Source organism: Cynara cardunculus, assembly GCF_001531365.2.
Source record: "Cynara cardunculus var. scolymus isolate 2C chromosome LG 17, CcrdV1, whole genome shotgun sequence".
Lineage (NCBI taxonomy): Eukaryota > Viridiplantae > Streptophyta > Magnoliopsida > Asterales > Asteraceae > Cynara > Cynara cardunculus.
Genome location: NC_037544.1, coordinates 24,303,523 through 24,318,004, shown reverse-complemented (window position 1 = coordinate 24,318,004; position 14,482 = coordinate 24,303,523). Strand labels below are relative to the sequence as shown.

Below are 14,482 nucleotides of genomic sequence, written 5' to 3'. Positions count from 1 at the left end.
ATAAATGACTTCATTATTAAATCTAAATTAAATTATAACAAAAAATTGAATTAAATAAATTACATAAAAACAAGGAATTTGAAATATTTAATTTTATACTAAAATGGATGCATTTTTTTTAAATTTTATGATACCTTCAAATTTATATTTTTATTCGAAAAATTAAATATTATCGTTTTTTCAGGACCACATAAAATCGTATCATGAGATCGAATGAGACAAAATAAAATAAAACATTAAAATCAAGATGTATCTTGCTACATTGCACGAGTACCCTTCTATCTATACTATATTATAAAGCATTTGACAAAAAAAAAATTAAAAAACATTTTTTTATACATAAAGTACTATTTATTAATGCATATTACCTAAAATTCAAGATTACAAAATAGAATGTGCATGAGTACATCTTATTAAAGCTTCATGTTTGAATTTGTGTAACTAACTGCAAATAAGCATAATTAAATACATAATAAACATCATTTTAAATATAAAAAATCTAAAATATAATTAAGATAATCAATTGAGTTCTAACAAAATATTTAATTATTATCTTAAAAAACTATTATATTAAATCAAAACAAAATTAGTTCGTTATTAAACTATAATAAAAATTGAATTAAATTAATTACACAAAAACAAGAACTTTTAAATAGTTAATTTGATACTAATATCATTTATTTTTTAAATTTTTTTATAATATCTTAAAATTTATATTTTATTCAAAAATAAAAACATTTTTTTTTTCTCAAACCCACATAAAATTACATTATAACATCGATAACGCCAAAATATAAAATGAAAAATTAAAATCAAAATGTATCTTGTTACATTGTATAAGTAGTCTTCTAATAAATAAAAAAGCATATTCCATATCCTTGGAGTACTCAACACATTTGCCACTACCACGTTTCACCAACAACACTAACATCTATGAGGATCGAGGCCGCACACGTATTTGGAAATAAGAAGATAGATCACGTTATAAACCTTGTTTTAGAGGTTTATGGATCTAATAAAAAAAAAGGGATTCATAGATTGTTGAGGTTAGATGCAGATTCTTTGGGTTGGTTTGGTTTGCTAAATATGTAAGATTATTTGATATTCAATTCCTTGGATCATATTTTTTTGATATTGGATTCTATCGAATTCCGTTGTTGAATGGTTTGATCATTCATTGTTGGCAAAAATGTAACGATTTTTATAATTTGGTTTTAAAAAGTATTTGTTGTATCTAATTTAACTAACACCACCCCTCGCTCCTACCATCAACACCGTCGTTACCATCGCCACCATCACCAATGCCAATTACCATTATCATTCCACCCCACCACCACTTTACTATGTCCACCATCACAACTGTCACCCATTCCAACCCCCACCCACCATCGACATCACCATATTATTATTGTCCTTGTCACAACTACCACCCACCACCACGCCACTATTGTCATTGTCATAACCGTCACTCACCACCCCATTGTCGTTGCCACCACAACACTTGTCGCCTTCATAGCCGTCACCCCACCCCATTGTCGTTGCCACCACAACACTTGTCGCCTTCATAGCCGTCACCCCACCCACCCCACCACACCACGAACTCCTTCACGCCACTACCATCGTCATCACAGCCGCCACCCCACTACCATCAATTAATATTATCATTATATTTTATGTAATTCATAGCTATAAATATATGAAAATGTAATAAAAGGGGTACTTTGGTCATTTATTACTATTTCATTTCAATTTTGAAGCTATATTCTGCCAACCAAACATGCATACTCCAATTACTTTAAGAGATTTCATTATAATTCCTACCGAATAAACAAATGGTCAAATTACATCAATTTCATTACGGTTCCTTCAAAGTCATGCTCCTTTGATAGATTTCAATTTCACCAAATTTCATTCTGCAACCCGGACGCTTTTTAAAAGGTCATTTGGTTCGCGGAATCCAAAAGAATTTGATGGAATTTGAATGACACATTTCTTAATGCATAGATTGAGTTAATCGGATTCCGCCAAATTATGGGTTGAGAGATTTGATCATTTTTTGGCATAAGTGAAAGAATTGAATTTTATTCCTTGTCAAATGTAACAGATTTTTTTAATTTGGTTTCAAACAAAAATAACATTTGCATCGAATCTAATCACTACCTCAATCCTCACAGTGTCACCACCCCAACGCCTTAAATATTTTTAACTTCTAGACGAAACTCCATCTTTAGGATCACAAGCACGACCTTAACATCTTCTCTAACTTGTGAGTCTTTCGCTTCCAAGACTGCAAGTTGGTGGTGAATACTTTACGACGATGACCATGATCATGATCATCCATCCTCCCCTTCAAATTTACTTACTAAACATTTAATTTTTGTCTTTAATGTTATTCCTTCTTGTCGTTTTCTATTCAAGTATGCAAGCACCTTAAGCCATGACAGGCTTGATTCTTCGTCTTGGGTAGGAGACAATGATGAGATAACAAACCTAAGGCAGGTGGATATTGTTCTTGTTCCATTATTTCATTTGAGTTTATAAAGAAACCATGTCATTTCTTAACAAGTTGATCACTTGATAACGTGTTAAAGTTTATGAACTTAGTGATAAGTCATTTAGAACACATCAACTTGAATGACTTGGAAAGTAGATTTGAGAGAGTTACTTCAAACACAAAGATTTGTTGTTCCATGTATTTTGAAGAAACATTGTATACTTCACCTAAAATTTGTCTTACATAGAAATATGGAGACCTAAATGACAAGTTTTGTGTAACTTTATAAAGCTTGAGAAAACATCATTGAAACAGGTGGTGGTAACTATTGTTGTTGATGCATTGCTACAATAATTTCCTTTTGGAAACTGCGTTTTCATCGTATCTAGATCTTGCTCCCTGACTTCCTTTTATATCATGTTAAAACATTTGTAGTTGTTAACTCACAAATTTTTGTTTTGAATTCTTTATTAGAAACCATATCTTTCATTAGAATTTTAACGAACTTTTACTCCTATCTCCATGGACGAGATTCGGTATTTTACCACTATTACTTGTAACTGACGTTGGAACATTTTGTATATATGCATTTGGTTTCAAATTATCATAATCTGAGAGTGCATAAACCTCCTAACAAGTTTTTCCACCTTGGGTAAAAGTTTTTTGAAGTAAAGTAAATATATATATGATTTTTCTACCACTTTGTTACTCATATAGGTGTGATATAGGTCAAGGCTACCACACGAGGAGAAATCCTCTTTAATCTGGATATTGAAATAACCTTTAGACAAAGGAGGATAGTGCAAAGAGCATTATAATCTGCCAAAGTTTTAAATGACGCGAGTCATAGTGTGGCGGAGAGGTCAAGCCGAGCCTTATAAGTTACGACGAGACCACGACATTTTTCAAGGAGCGCCCTAAGATGACATATATAAATACACACTTGTTTTGTTTTAATGTTTTGAATAATACCAGAGAACAAATTAAATTCATGTAAAGTAATAAAACTAAAAAAAAGAGAAAAAACCCATTGATGTCAATATATATATATATATATATATATATATATATATACATCTTACAGAAAATGATATCAAGAATGCGAAATCAGGATTAAATCTCTTGAATCTCAACTCATTTTTCAAACAATTCGTGTTAGAGTTTTCGATCACGGGAATGAGAGTAAGTATTTACCTATTTAGGGTTTTAGTTTTTAAGTTTCAATTTTATGTTTATTTAATTCTTGGTCTCGTACCTAATTATCATTTATTCCTCAACTATCTATTAAAAAACCCCCCACACCTTACAAAATAACGTGTCGTAACGCACTATAACGCGTTACAATGCAAGTCAAACCTTAGAGTGGAGGCACAAGAGTTAATGTGACGGTTAAACCAAATCTTATCACCATAACACGCCATAACAAGTTATTTAGAACTATATTGCTTTAACCTCTCCTAACATGGATGATTGAGAACCATTACCCTCAATCCTTAATAATCCACCAGATTCATTTGAAAATCACTATGTGCCTCCTGAAAATCAACCTCCAATAAATAATGGTATCCCACTTGGACACAATGTTAATAATCCACCAAATAACTCAAAATATAATCCAAAATATAAATTATAAGAAGGGTGGAATTATTGACTGTTTTCAACCAGTTAAGCTGAAGGATACTAAAACCACAAATTCAAACTTAGCATTTTGAGCTAAATCCAGTCATCTTCCAAATGTTGCAAACCAGTGCCCGGTTAAATGGTTTTCCATCTAAAGCTCCTTAGTTAAAATTGTTAAATGAACATCAAACTCAGATATTAAAAAAATATATAAGCTCGAGCATGATATTATATTCTCGAGTTGAACTCAAACAACCTGCAACTCAACTCGATTTGATTCGACTAAACTGGTTAACCTTAGGCATGGTAAGAGGGAGAATCATAGGGTGGGGAATGCAATCCCTGACCCGACCCCAGCCTCGGTCTCCGACGGGTATGGGGAATCGAATCCCCTCCCTGCTTTTTGTTCGACCTATCCCTGGTATATAATATGTAATATACATAAAAAGAAAATAATTTTAATTGATACATATACATACAAGATATAGTGGGTTGGGGAATACATTACGGACCCTGGCCCCAGACCCAATACTCGTCTTTATTGTAAATCTCCGTGAGTTTCTCAATGGGCCAGGGCAAATCACTATATATGGTTAACCTCTAGCTATAAGCAAAATGTTGTCCAAATACAAAACGAATTTTGAGTTTGATCCCGAGTCCCTCCTTAGAAAATGTCCCCTGATATTGGTGTCCTTAAAGTAAAGTTTTGTATATTTCCGATTGACATTACCGGTAATTAACCTTTTATTCAAATAAGCAAAAACAAGTTTAAAACGGGATTTTTTTACCAAAAATATTAAATGAAAAACAAAGGGGAAAACACAAAAAAAAAACAGCAAAATCAGTGTTAGTTTTTTGTTAAAATACTGAATTCTCCGAAGACCGTATTTATGTTTTGATACTTTTAGACCACCAAGAGAGAAATAGCACAAATCCATAGAGAGAGAGACGGCGCACAATCAGTGAATGGTGCGAATCTGGTATACGCAATTCCGCAGAGCTTCGTCGGATTCCTCCTTTGCTTCGCTTATGAACCACAAGAAAGATCCGTTTTGTTGTTCTTAATCTTGATCTTGATCTTGATCTTGATCTTGATCTTATCCTTTTCATTTGAATACTGATCGTATCCGAATTTCTAGGAGACGATTTCTATTTCATCAGATTATCACTGATTTGGGAATTTATTGAAATTTACTTTACCAATTGCATCGGAGGACGTATCATGTGTTTTACTATGTGACTGCCCAACAAGTTCAATCTTACTCGTAAATCTTGTTTTCTTCTCAGGCTTTCGACATGTCGATCTCAGGTGAATCTTTTGATTTTCAATATGATGTTATTCTTTTAGCTTAGGTCTCTGGCATTTGTTTTGTTGGGTGTTGTCCGTGGATAGAACTAGGGCAACTCAATCCATACTGATTTAGAAACTTTTTGATCTAGTTCATTGATGGATTAAGGTATATCATACTTATTGATTCGAGTTTATGTCGAGCTGATCCAGAAAGGTTTGGTTTATTTTTCCTTAGAGAAAGAATGGGACTTTTATTACGTTGTAGGTTTCGTTCATATGTACATCTGTGAATCAAAGTTTATTTCTTACTTGCAAGAAAAGACGAATTTTTGAAGATGGTGTGATAAATAGGTTTGTAGTTATTTTCCTTGTTGGTGTTTAAACTGGCTGCGAATATGTCAGATAACTTTTGATTAAGCTTATGTTTTAGTACTTTGCAGCCATTGCTATTATATGTTACTTTCTATGTTCTGTTGAGAAGGTCTGTGTTAGGAGACTTTATGGTCTCACAGTGAAATAGAATGTTGTGGGTTACCCAACATATGTTTAGAAGTGGAGGTAGTTACTTACTATATTGGTGATGTGAAGCGTTGTTGACGTTAGACCCTTCAGTTCGACACTTGTAGATACAAAATTATTTACGAGCCGCAGCATGTGTGAAGCAGTCTTGTATCAGCCAATCAACTCTCGTAATGGCAATTTTTTGATCCTATATTTCGTGAGATATTATGGCTCTTGTCATCTAGCTAACATTCCTGTTGTCTCTTCCTAGGCTCACTCAAAATCATGAGACATACTATCCCTTCTGCTTGCCTTTTTTTTCCTTATCAATTCTTATCCTCTGTTTTTCTGTTCCTGCAACTTACTTCAGCGAGGGGTTCTCTGGTGGTCTTTGCATACTCTCTTTTCCTTGCGATTTTATAGCGCCTCGTCTGAAACCAAGAAAATTTTACTTAACTATTTCAATAAATCAAAACAGTGTTGATTAGATATCTTGAGGATGTGAAATGAGTTTGTGGATAACTTGCTATAGGGCGCTAGTGTTTATGTGAAGCTAGTATGACAATGTAGTAACGGCACACTAACATAATGCAACTACACCTATGTTTTATTACCATATATCTCTCTCCAATAAATCTAATAAGATGTCTAGTAGCTTTGTTCAAACTCTTCTTTACGAAACATTTGTCATCTGTAGCTTCACCTGAATCACATGTGGGATCATTATTTTTTCCTGGTACTTATAATTGACACGAAGGGTTATAAGTTACCCATAGGATTCATTTTACAGCCTTTACCCTGGCTTGAGAGAAGCTATGTAAAATTATGTCCCCACAAAGCATGGAAGCATGCTATTTACATTCCAAGGCTTGTTTGTTTAATCTGTTTAAGATTATCAATTTCGCACGAGTTCCATAGCTATCCTAACCAAACTAGTTAGAGAACGAAAGCTTGTTGGTTTTGTTGGCTATAACTAAATTATTAAAATGAATAATCACCAAAAGGAATGAGGTAGCAGGAGCATCCTACAAGGCCGTCTTCCAAGAAAATTGCAAATATTGGACATCACGCATGCAAATTGTTGCCGTAAAGATGGAGCATCACCCATCTTTAATTGTTTGTTTGTAATGTTAGTGGAAAACAACTTATCAAGATTTTTGACGTGTCTTCCATTCTACCAGATGTTGTTCATATGTTTGTAGCTTCCTATAATAATCTGCAACATAAATGTTAGGTAGTATAATAGATTCACCTAGCAGATTGTTATGGATTTTGTGTTTGGATAGCTTCTTTGTTGTGCATCGACATAAAATTTTAGAAACAAGGTGATCTGTTGTCCTATAGGCTCAAGATAAATTGTATAAATATTATCCCCATGTCAACCTTGGTGCTTTAACATTATACTGCCATTCATTAGCCAACTCTTGTAGGATGCTGGTCAGTGAATTATCACTCGCATAGAAATCAACCAGCTGATGAAACCCAAGTTCCTCTTTATTCTAGCCTGAAGTTTATGCTTTAACCCACATATTTTTCAAAACTATTTTTTCTCACAGGACTTGTCAAGTTCATTTGTAAAATGCATCTATTGACTACAATCTGCTAGTAATGTCTGGGGACTCTTTCTTTCCCTATGACTGTATGGCTCGCATGGCTCCATTTATCTGACCAACTTGTTCCAAGTCATTTACTGGTTGTGCATTAGGTATAGAATATTATTGCTCATTCAGGTGATTGGTCAAATACAGTTCCAGTTGATAACAAGTTCAAATGAGAAAACTTGATATGCTTGTGTATGTTATCCTATAACGTTCTTTCTTTGACCTTATGCTAGTTCTCAGTTTATAAGCCAAACTTTTTGATAACTCGATGTGTGTTTTGTAATGGTGGATGGCTTGTTTCTTTGGTTAATTCTTGTTCATGTTTGTAGGACTGCGTGAGGAGCATAGACAGGAGCTTGAAAATCTGACACTAACATCACAACCTTTCAAAACTTTGAAGCTTTTTACTGTGGCTATTGTGGAATATATAAGGAGATCACTGATATATCTTTTAAGACATGGTGGATGGCTTATGCTTTTGGTCACAGTCACAGTTGCAGGTGGAGTCCTGCTTTTGTCTATTGACGGTCCTCATGGGAAGGTACTTCATATTGCTGGTTACTTTGTCTAGAACTTTGCATTTCCATTTTTGTTATGATGTTACCTTGTTGTGGACAAATACATATTTCTGCAATTCTATTGCAAATTATGATGCGTATGATGCTCTCAAGTGAAGCTTCTATTGATCATCCACAAAATATGTTACATGCATTGGTCTTTTCTAGGAATTCTGTTCATTATTGAATCTTTTACTTACGATGATTCATCATACTCAAAATTCCTTTAGAAAAATATTGACAATCCTTTACAATGTAAATGGATGTTGATAAGTTCCTTGAATTCATCCGGTAGATGTTACATATATATGTTACATTTTTTTTTCTGGCAATCAATTAGTTGGTATTTGTCACTGCTAATGATGAATATGTAATTCATCTGTTCCTGCAGCATGTCGAAGAGCTTCTTGAATATGTAAGGTTTGGATTGTGGTGGGTGGCTCTTGGTGTTGCATCTTCTATTGGTCTTGGTGAGCTCAATCAATAAGCAAACAATATTATTTTTAATTTTCTCTCCCAGCTAAGTGGCTCAGAGCTTATTTGCTGCTATCATCAAGATATAATTGTGATTAATAGTAGATGATTATTTGTGGCTTAGACTTTCTATACTTGAAAATATAGAACATCTGAATGGATGGTTAGAAGAGAAATAAGTTATAATGAATTTAATGAGGCAACCCAAGCATGAATGATAAAATCTGTCCATATATTGAGGGACAAAAGATAGAATATTCTATTCACATGTTATATAAGTTTCGTTATTGAATCTGCATTGCCAAATGAGGCTCAAAATTTGAGGAATGATCCTTCATGGAGGAGGCTCTACTTCTGGAAAGCCATCAGAAGTAGAATCCATACTCTGGAGTCCTAAGAATTTCCATAAACTTCTACATGCTGCGAAATCATACAACGCTATGGAAAATCATGGTTCATAGTTACTCTTAACAAGCTGTTAGGAGCTAATTAGTATCCTAGATAAATAATTCTCAATCGGTTGGAAGGAAATTAAATCATTTAGTATCACCATTGATAAATACATGACTTGTCGTCTTGTCTCTCTCTTTTTTTGCTGCTTCTGCTCATCTTTCTTCATCTGTTTTTGTTTGTGTGTGTGTGTGTATATATGGATATAATCATAGACAGACAGACAGACACACACACACATATATATATATATATATTCTTACTCACACACACCCCTGCATCTATGTGTGTATGTGGTGGAACATGACATCTTCTGATTAGACAACATATGGTTTTTTTGTGCGTCTCTGAAGACAAGAAAATACACTCAAATACTTGTGGATTCTACTCCATGGGCACTAGTGCACTACCTTTTTATTTGTTATATCTTCAGTCATTACTTCCACTTTCACATACTTTTGTGGATGTGAACATATGTTATGTTTTGTATCTTTATACTCTTCATTGATGGTTTTTTCATTGATTCTGTGAAGCAGTCAACCTTTTAGGTCTAAAACCATAAACCCGTCTTTTAATTTTAAGTTTTTGGTTTTTGTTGTTTTCTCTAAACCTGTCTTCTAACATGAGTCTCTAAGTCTTGTTCTCTTACTCGTGAATGTATATTGTATGCCATCATTGTTTAGGCTCCTATTGGGTTTTTATGTCCTATAGTGTGTAGATATATGTGATGCATTTTTAATTGGAGGTAAAATTCTGAGACCTTTATCTAAAAGAGCCAATATTCATGTGAGTTTGATTGTTAACGGCCAAGCTGAACAGAGCCCAACGTCATGATGTTTTAATTTATGGCTCAACGGTCCGTGGAGCTTGAGTACTTTGTGCCTCGGAAGTACTAAGTCGGTCTTGAAATTTCTTGGGAAGGGACTTGATAAAAGGTTGACACAAGAACTTTGAAAAGAGAGCGAAGGGTGTTTGTAATAATGGCTTGTTTGTGTTGCTTGTTTCTTGGATGAGTTACAATGTTGGGACACTAGTCATTTATAGCATTGTATATATAAGAACACTCTGGATGCAAGCTTGACCGAGGAGCTTCTAGGCTCATCTGCTGAATATTAATACAAGTATCAAGAGTAAACTAGATCATCTTAGGGGCCGTTTACTAAACGCTTACCTGGTAGGTGCTTACCGGGCAATTTTTCTCACCGGACGAACATGGCAAGACCCAAGAATCTTACCTGGTAAGAGCGATGATAAGGATAGAGAGTCTTACCCGGTAAGTGAGGGTGACGACTCTTACCCGGGTAAGCGCTTACCATATATATTGTTGCACACGATACCATTTTGATATACTACAATATTACCTAGAAATTAAATTATAGTGTTGACTCCTAACAGTAAACGCTTATCGGGTAAGCATTTAGGTAAACAGCCCCTTACACAATACTACAAGATACAAGGAGGTATTCAAATATGTTGCAGAACTCTAAAAAATCCTAGTGAACTTGTTGATGGTTTGATAAGCTTCATGTGGGGCATTGATACCATGCTTGGTAGGATGATATTATGGTGTGAAGTTGTGAACTTGAGGAACAAAGAACAATAATTAAGTGCAGCTTGGCTTGGTATTATTGTGGCTCTAAGTTTGACCAAGCTCATAATGCCAGTATCTTCATATGCTCTTGAACATAGTTAGTTATCTACAGCCATATAAAATACTTTGTTCTTCTCAAGGACGGAATTATGGGTGGAGAAAACTTGGTATTCTTCTGTTGAAAGTTGATTGCTGTGAGAAAGCTTTCTTATACCTTTCTTCTTTTAGCTTGATTGGTAGTTGTTAATATTTATCTTAGGTACACTATATTGATCCAGACAAAACATTATTGTTCATGATACTCTAAATATATGTTGTGTATGCGTGCATATAACCAACACCCGAAATTGTGATGCCTCTTTTGTAAGATAATGATGCATTATAAATTTATGCAAGCAACCATGGTTTTAAGCTCCATTACCACATTGCAACCTTCATATGATTACCTTTTTTATTGGGATGGATTAATAGTTGTTACTGCTCTATGGAAATCTAGTTCTTTTTGGAATCTAACTTGCTGACCTTGAACTCTTGGCGACTAACGTTTTCTTATTTTTTTTTCTTCTATTTGATCAGGATCTGGGTTGCATACTTTTGTCCTATATCTGGGTCCCCATATTGCATTCTTCACAATAAAAGCAATGCAGTGTGGTCGAGTGGATATTAAAACTGCTATTTATGATACAATCCAATTAAACAGAAGCCCTTCATGGCTCAAGAAGGATTGTTCAGAGTTTGGACCCTCGTTGTTTTCATCCCCACATGGAACTCAGGTTCCACTTACGAGCATATTGCCTCAAGTGCAGGTAGAAGCTATTCTTTGGGGCCTTGGAACTGCACTAGGAGAGCTCCCTCCATATTTTATATCTAGAGCAGGTTTGTCATCAGTTTTCTTTTTGTATATTCCTAGATTACTATGCCCTTCTAAACTGCTTTTGTGTGTGCACTTAGTTTCTTGAATCTTTGAATTATGTTAAACCAAATGATCAGGCACTGGAAATGTGATTGAAGCTTCAAATGGAACCTTAGTTTCTTGTCTATATGATTGCATATAAAAGTCTTGTTTGTGTCGTTAGTTTTCTCATGTTCCTAAACGTTTCTTCTAAAGTTCCTACTTTCTACTTTTTATTTATTTTCTTTAGTAAGTACAAGAGAGAATTGCTTTTGTGCTGGATAAAAGATTAGGCTGCCAGGTTTGAACAGTACAAATGCTACCACAAAGTGCCATTTGGGAATGAAGTTATTGTTTAGTTGTCTGTTGGCAGGAAGTAGAAGAATTCACAAGTTTTGTTGAGAAAATGCTGCTCTTTCCACCGTGTTGAAGGAGCAACTGTTAACACAACATCAATTGTGTCAAAGCCACTAAGGAATTCAAAATACATATTTGTCATTGAAGTAGGAAAAAGAAGATTCAAAATGGCAAGTTTATACCATCATTCAGTACCCTAGTATACACAGAACAAGTTTTCTCTGCACTTGGCCTACCATGAATTTCCCATGTCCAGTTGATTAGCTCTTATTGATTTAATTTTGATTGTCATATGAATATGATCTATTCCTGGTGATGGTATCACTCTTTTGAGTATTTTGCTTGTGAAATCTGATTACAAAAAGAAGCATCTATTTTCTGGTTTTGGTTAATCGATGGCCCGCTGCTACTTGAGATGGACTATTGTGTTATATTTTCTCTTAATTTTGAGAAGCAAACTTTTTCATGATATGGATGTTGTTGAGCCATCATAGCACTCATACTTGTATTTGCATCTACATATTGACTGCTGCTGTAGCCTTGTTTACAGTTTTGTGGTCTTTAGATAATCCATGCGTCTCTTCTCTCCACATGTTATACAAAACAAATGAATATCATTCTTACAAAAAGGTACATCTTTATGCAGCAAGTCTCTCAGGTGACAGAATTGATGCTTCAGAAGAACTGGATGCTTCCTCATCACAAGTTAAAGGAGTTGCTTCAAACTTGAACCAAATGTCGCGTTGGTTCCTGTCACATGCACAGTATTTGAATTTTTTTACAATTCTGGTGCTTGCTTCGGTTAGTTTTTTTTTATGCTTTTTGCTAATTTAATGGATGATTGTTGATTTCTGATACCCAACTTATATATTTTTTAATGTATCCATTAGCTATTCTTTGTTCTTAATGAATTTGTCTTCATTACATAAGTTGAATTAGCTGGGGTAATTTGTAGGTGCCAAATCCCCTATTTGACCTTGCTGGCATAATGTGTGGGCAATTTGGGATTCCATTTTGGAAGTTTTTTCTAGCAACCCTTGTCGGGAAGGCAATCGTCAAAACTCACATACAGGTTTGTAATGGTCATGCTCTCTTTCTTGAATCCTGGAGACTATATGTAATATAATATCATCATTTTTTGAAACTACATTATTTGGGCAAGCTTCTTTTGCACACATTTTTTGAAATCTGGGGGAGGGGGTCTTCATTGATACAGCCAGTCTGCATACATTCAGCAAAGTCCCCACCTACGGATGGGATATCCTGGACTCGTTTCATTTGGGGATAATCTGCGATGACAGATCTTAACAACAGAAGAAACTAATCACCAAATTTTAAATAGGATGTGTAATTAATTAACAATCTTTTTGCAGACTGTATTCATCATCTCAGTGTGCAACAATCAACTTCTTGACTGGATGGAAAATGAGTTGATATGGATGCTTAGCTTTATTCCTGGATTGGCTTCCACCCTGCCCAAGATCATAGCCAAACTGCATGCAATGAAGGCCAAATACATGGCAGCCCCTCTGCCAGTGACATCAAACATCAAGGTATACTTACTTTAAACCCTTTTTGTATGAACTGTGGGCCACCTCGATTGATCCCATGAGCCCTGAAGGGAAAACCTCCTGTGGCTCAACCCAGTGACAAATATATGTATGAGTGATCAACTTGTGGCTTACCTTATTGTTCCAAACTAACCATCCATCAGGCTTAGCTCGTCCTTGTGTGCAAGCAATTAATGTGGATTCTAAATAATTGAAAATTTTCTTGATTTATGCACAGGTGAAATCATGGGACCTATCATTTGCTTCAGTGTGGAACTCAATCGTATGGCTAATGCTGTTGAACTTTTTCGTGAAGATTGTGAATTCAACAGCACAGAGGTATCGTAAGAAACAGCAGGAAAAAGTAATGATTGATTTGAAAAAGAGGTTGGAGCAATCAGAAGAGGATGATAGCAGCAGCAAGAATTAGTTAGTTGGTTCTCTTCTCATTTCATGTTAGAATTAGATCATCCTTTAACTTACCATTCAAACACCCCCTTATAGAAACATTAGTTGCAACATTATTGCCAAATTTAACTTCAATCTTATTATCCTTTCAGTAGGTGTTGGTTTACTTACATATGAGATGGTTTTATACTACTAGAACCCTCTCTAATTACTCCAAATGCATTCAAAAGTAAGATATGGTGTTTAGGTACTATTGAAACAAATGAAGGGTATGCAATTTTTTAAAGTTTTCCTTTGGCAAAATAGCCAAGTCTGATGGACTAGACGTTAGTTGGAAAATATATCGGTTGACTAATAAGTTAGATGCTAGTTATGTTTGGTAATTGATAAACTCTTACTAGATGATGGTTGGTATAAAGGAATTTAAAATGATATGATAAAAGGATAAGTTAGTTTATATCTTATCAAATGAAGTTTTTTTTCTTTATGATTGCGAAACATGGCTTTAGTTTCATGGACTCTTCTGCTCAAATTCATTGTTCCTATTTTTATTTTTATACTTAATCATAAGATGGAGAAATTCATTACTTTCAGGGGCTTTGGAGCTCTCCCTTAAACTTCAAAAATAAAATTTGATATAGTCTCAAACATCAATTTCTCACATGAAACTTTACTTATTCATATCAAAATTATAAA

The 14,482-nt window shown here is 34.5% G+C and overlaps 1 protein-coding gene across 1 annotated transcript; it reads left to right on the top strand.

The window, feature by feature from the left end:
* Positions 1–5,041: 5,041 nt before the first annotated feature.
* On the top strand, positions 5,042–14,039 carry LOC112500244 (vacuole membrane protein KMS1). The gene is made up of 8 exons (XM_025103643.1): positions 5,042–5,423; positions 7,837–8,048; positions 8,456–8,534; positions 11,156–11,455; positions 12,475–12,629; positions 12,784–12,900; positions 13,202–13,381; positions 13,617–14,039. The coding sequence occupies exons 1-8, from the start codon at positions 5,411–5,413 to the stop codon at positions 13,806–13,808; spliced, it is 1,248 nt and encodes a 415-aa protein (XP_024959411.1). The 5' UTR covers positions 5,042–5,410; the 3' UTR covers positions 13,809–14,039.
* Positions 14,040–14,482: the final 443 nt, after the last annotated feature.

Bases quoted from the DNA above. Each gene is read 5' to 3' on its own strand.
- LOC112500244 (XM_025103643.1), top strand. The intron at 8,049-8,455 runs GTACTTCATATT...CTGTTCCTGCAG, and splicing joins TTGACGGTCCTCATGGGAAG to CATGTCGAAGAGCTTCTTGA. The intron at 13,382-13,616 runs GTATACTTACTT...ATTTATGCACAG, and splicing joins CAGTGACATCAAACATCAAG to GTGAAATCATGGGACCTATC.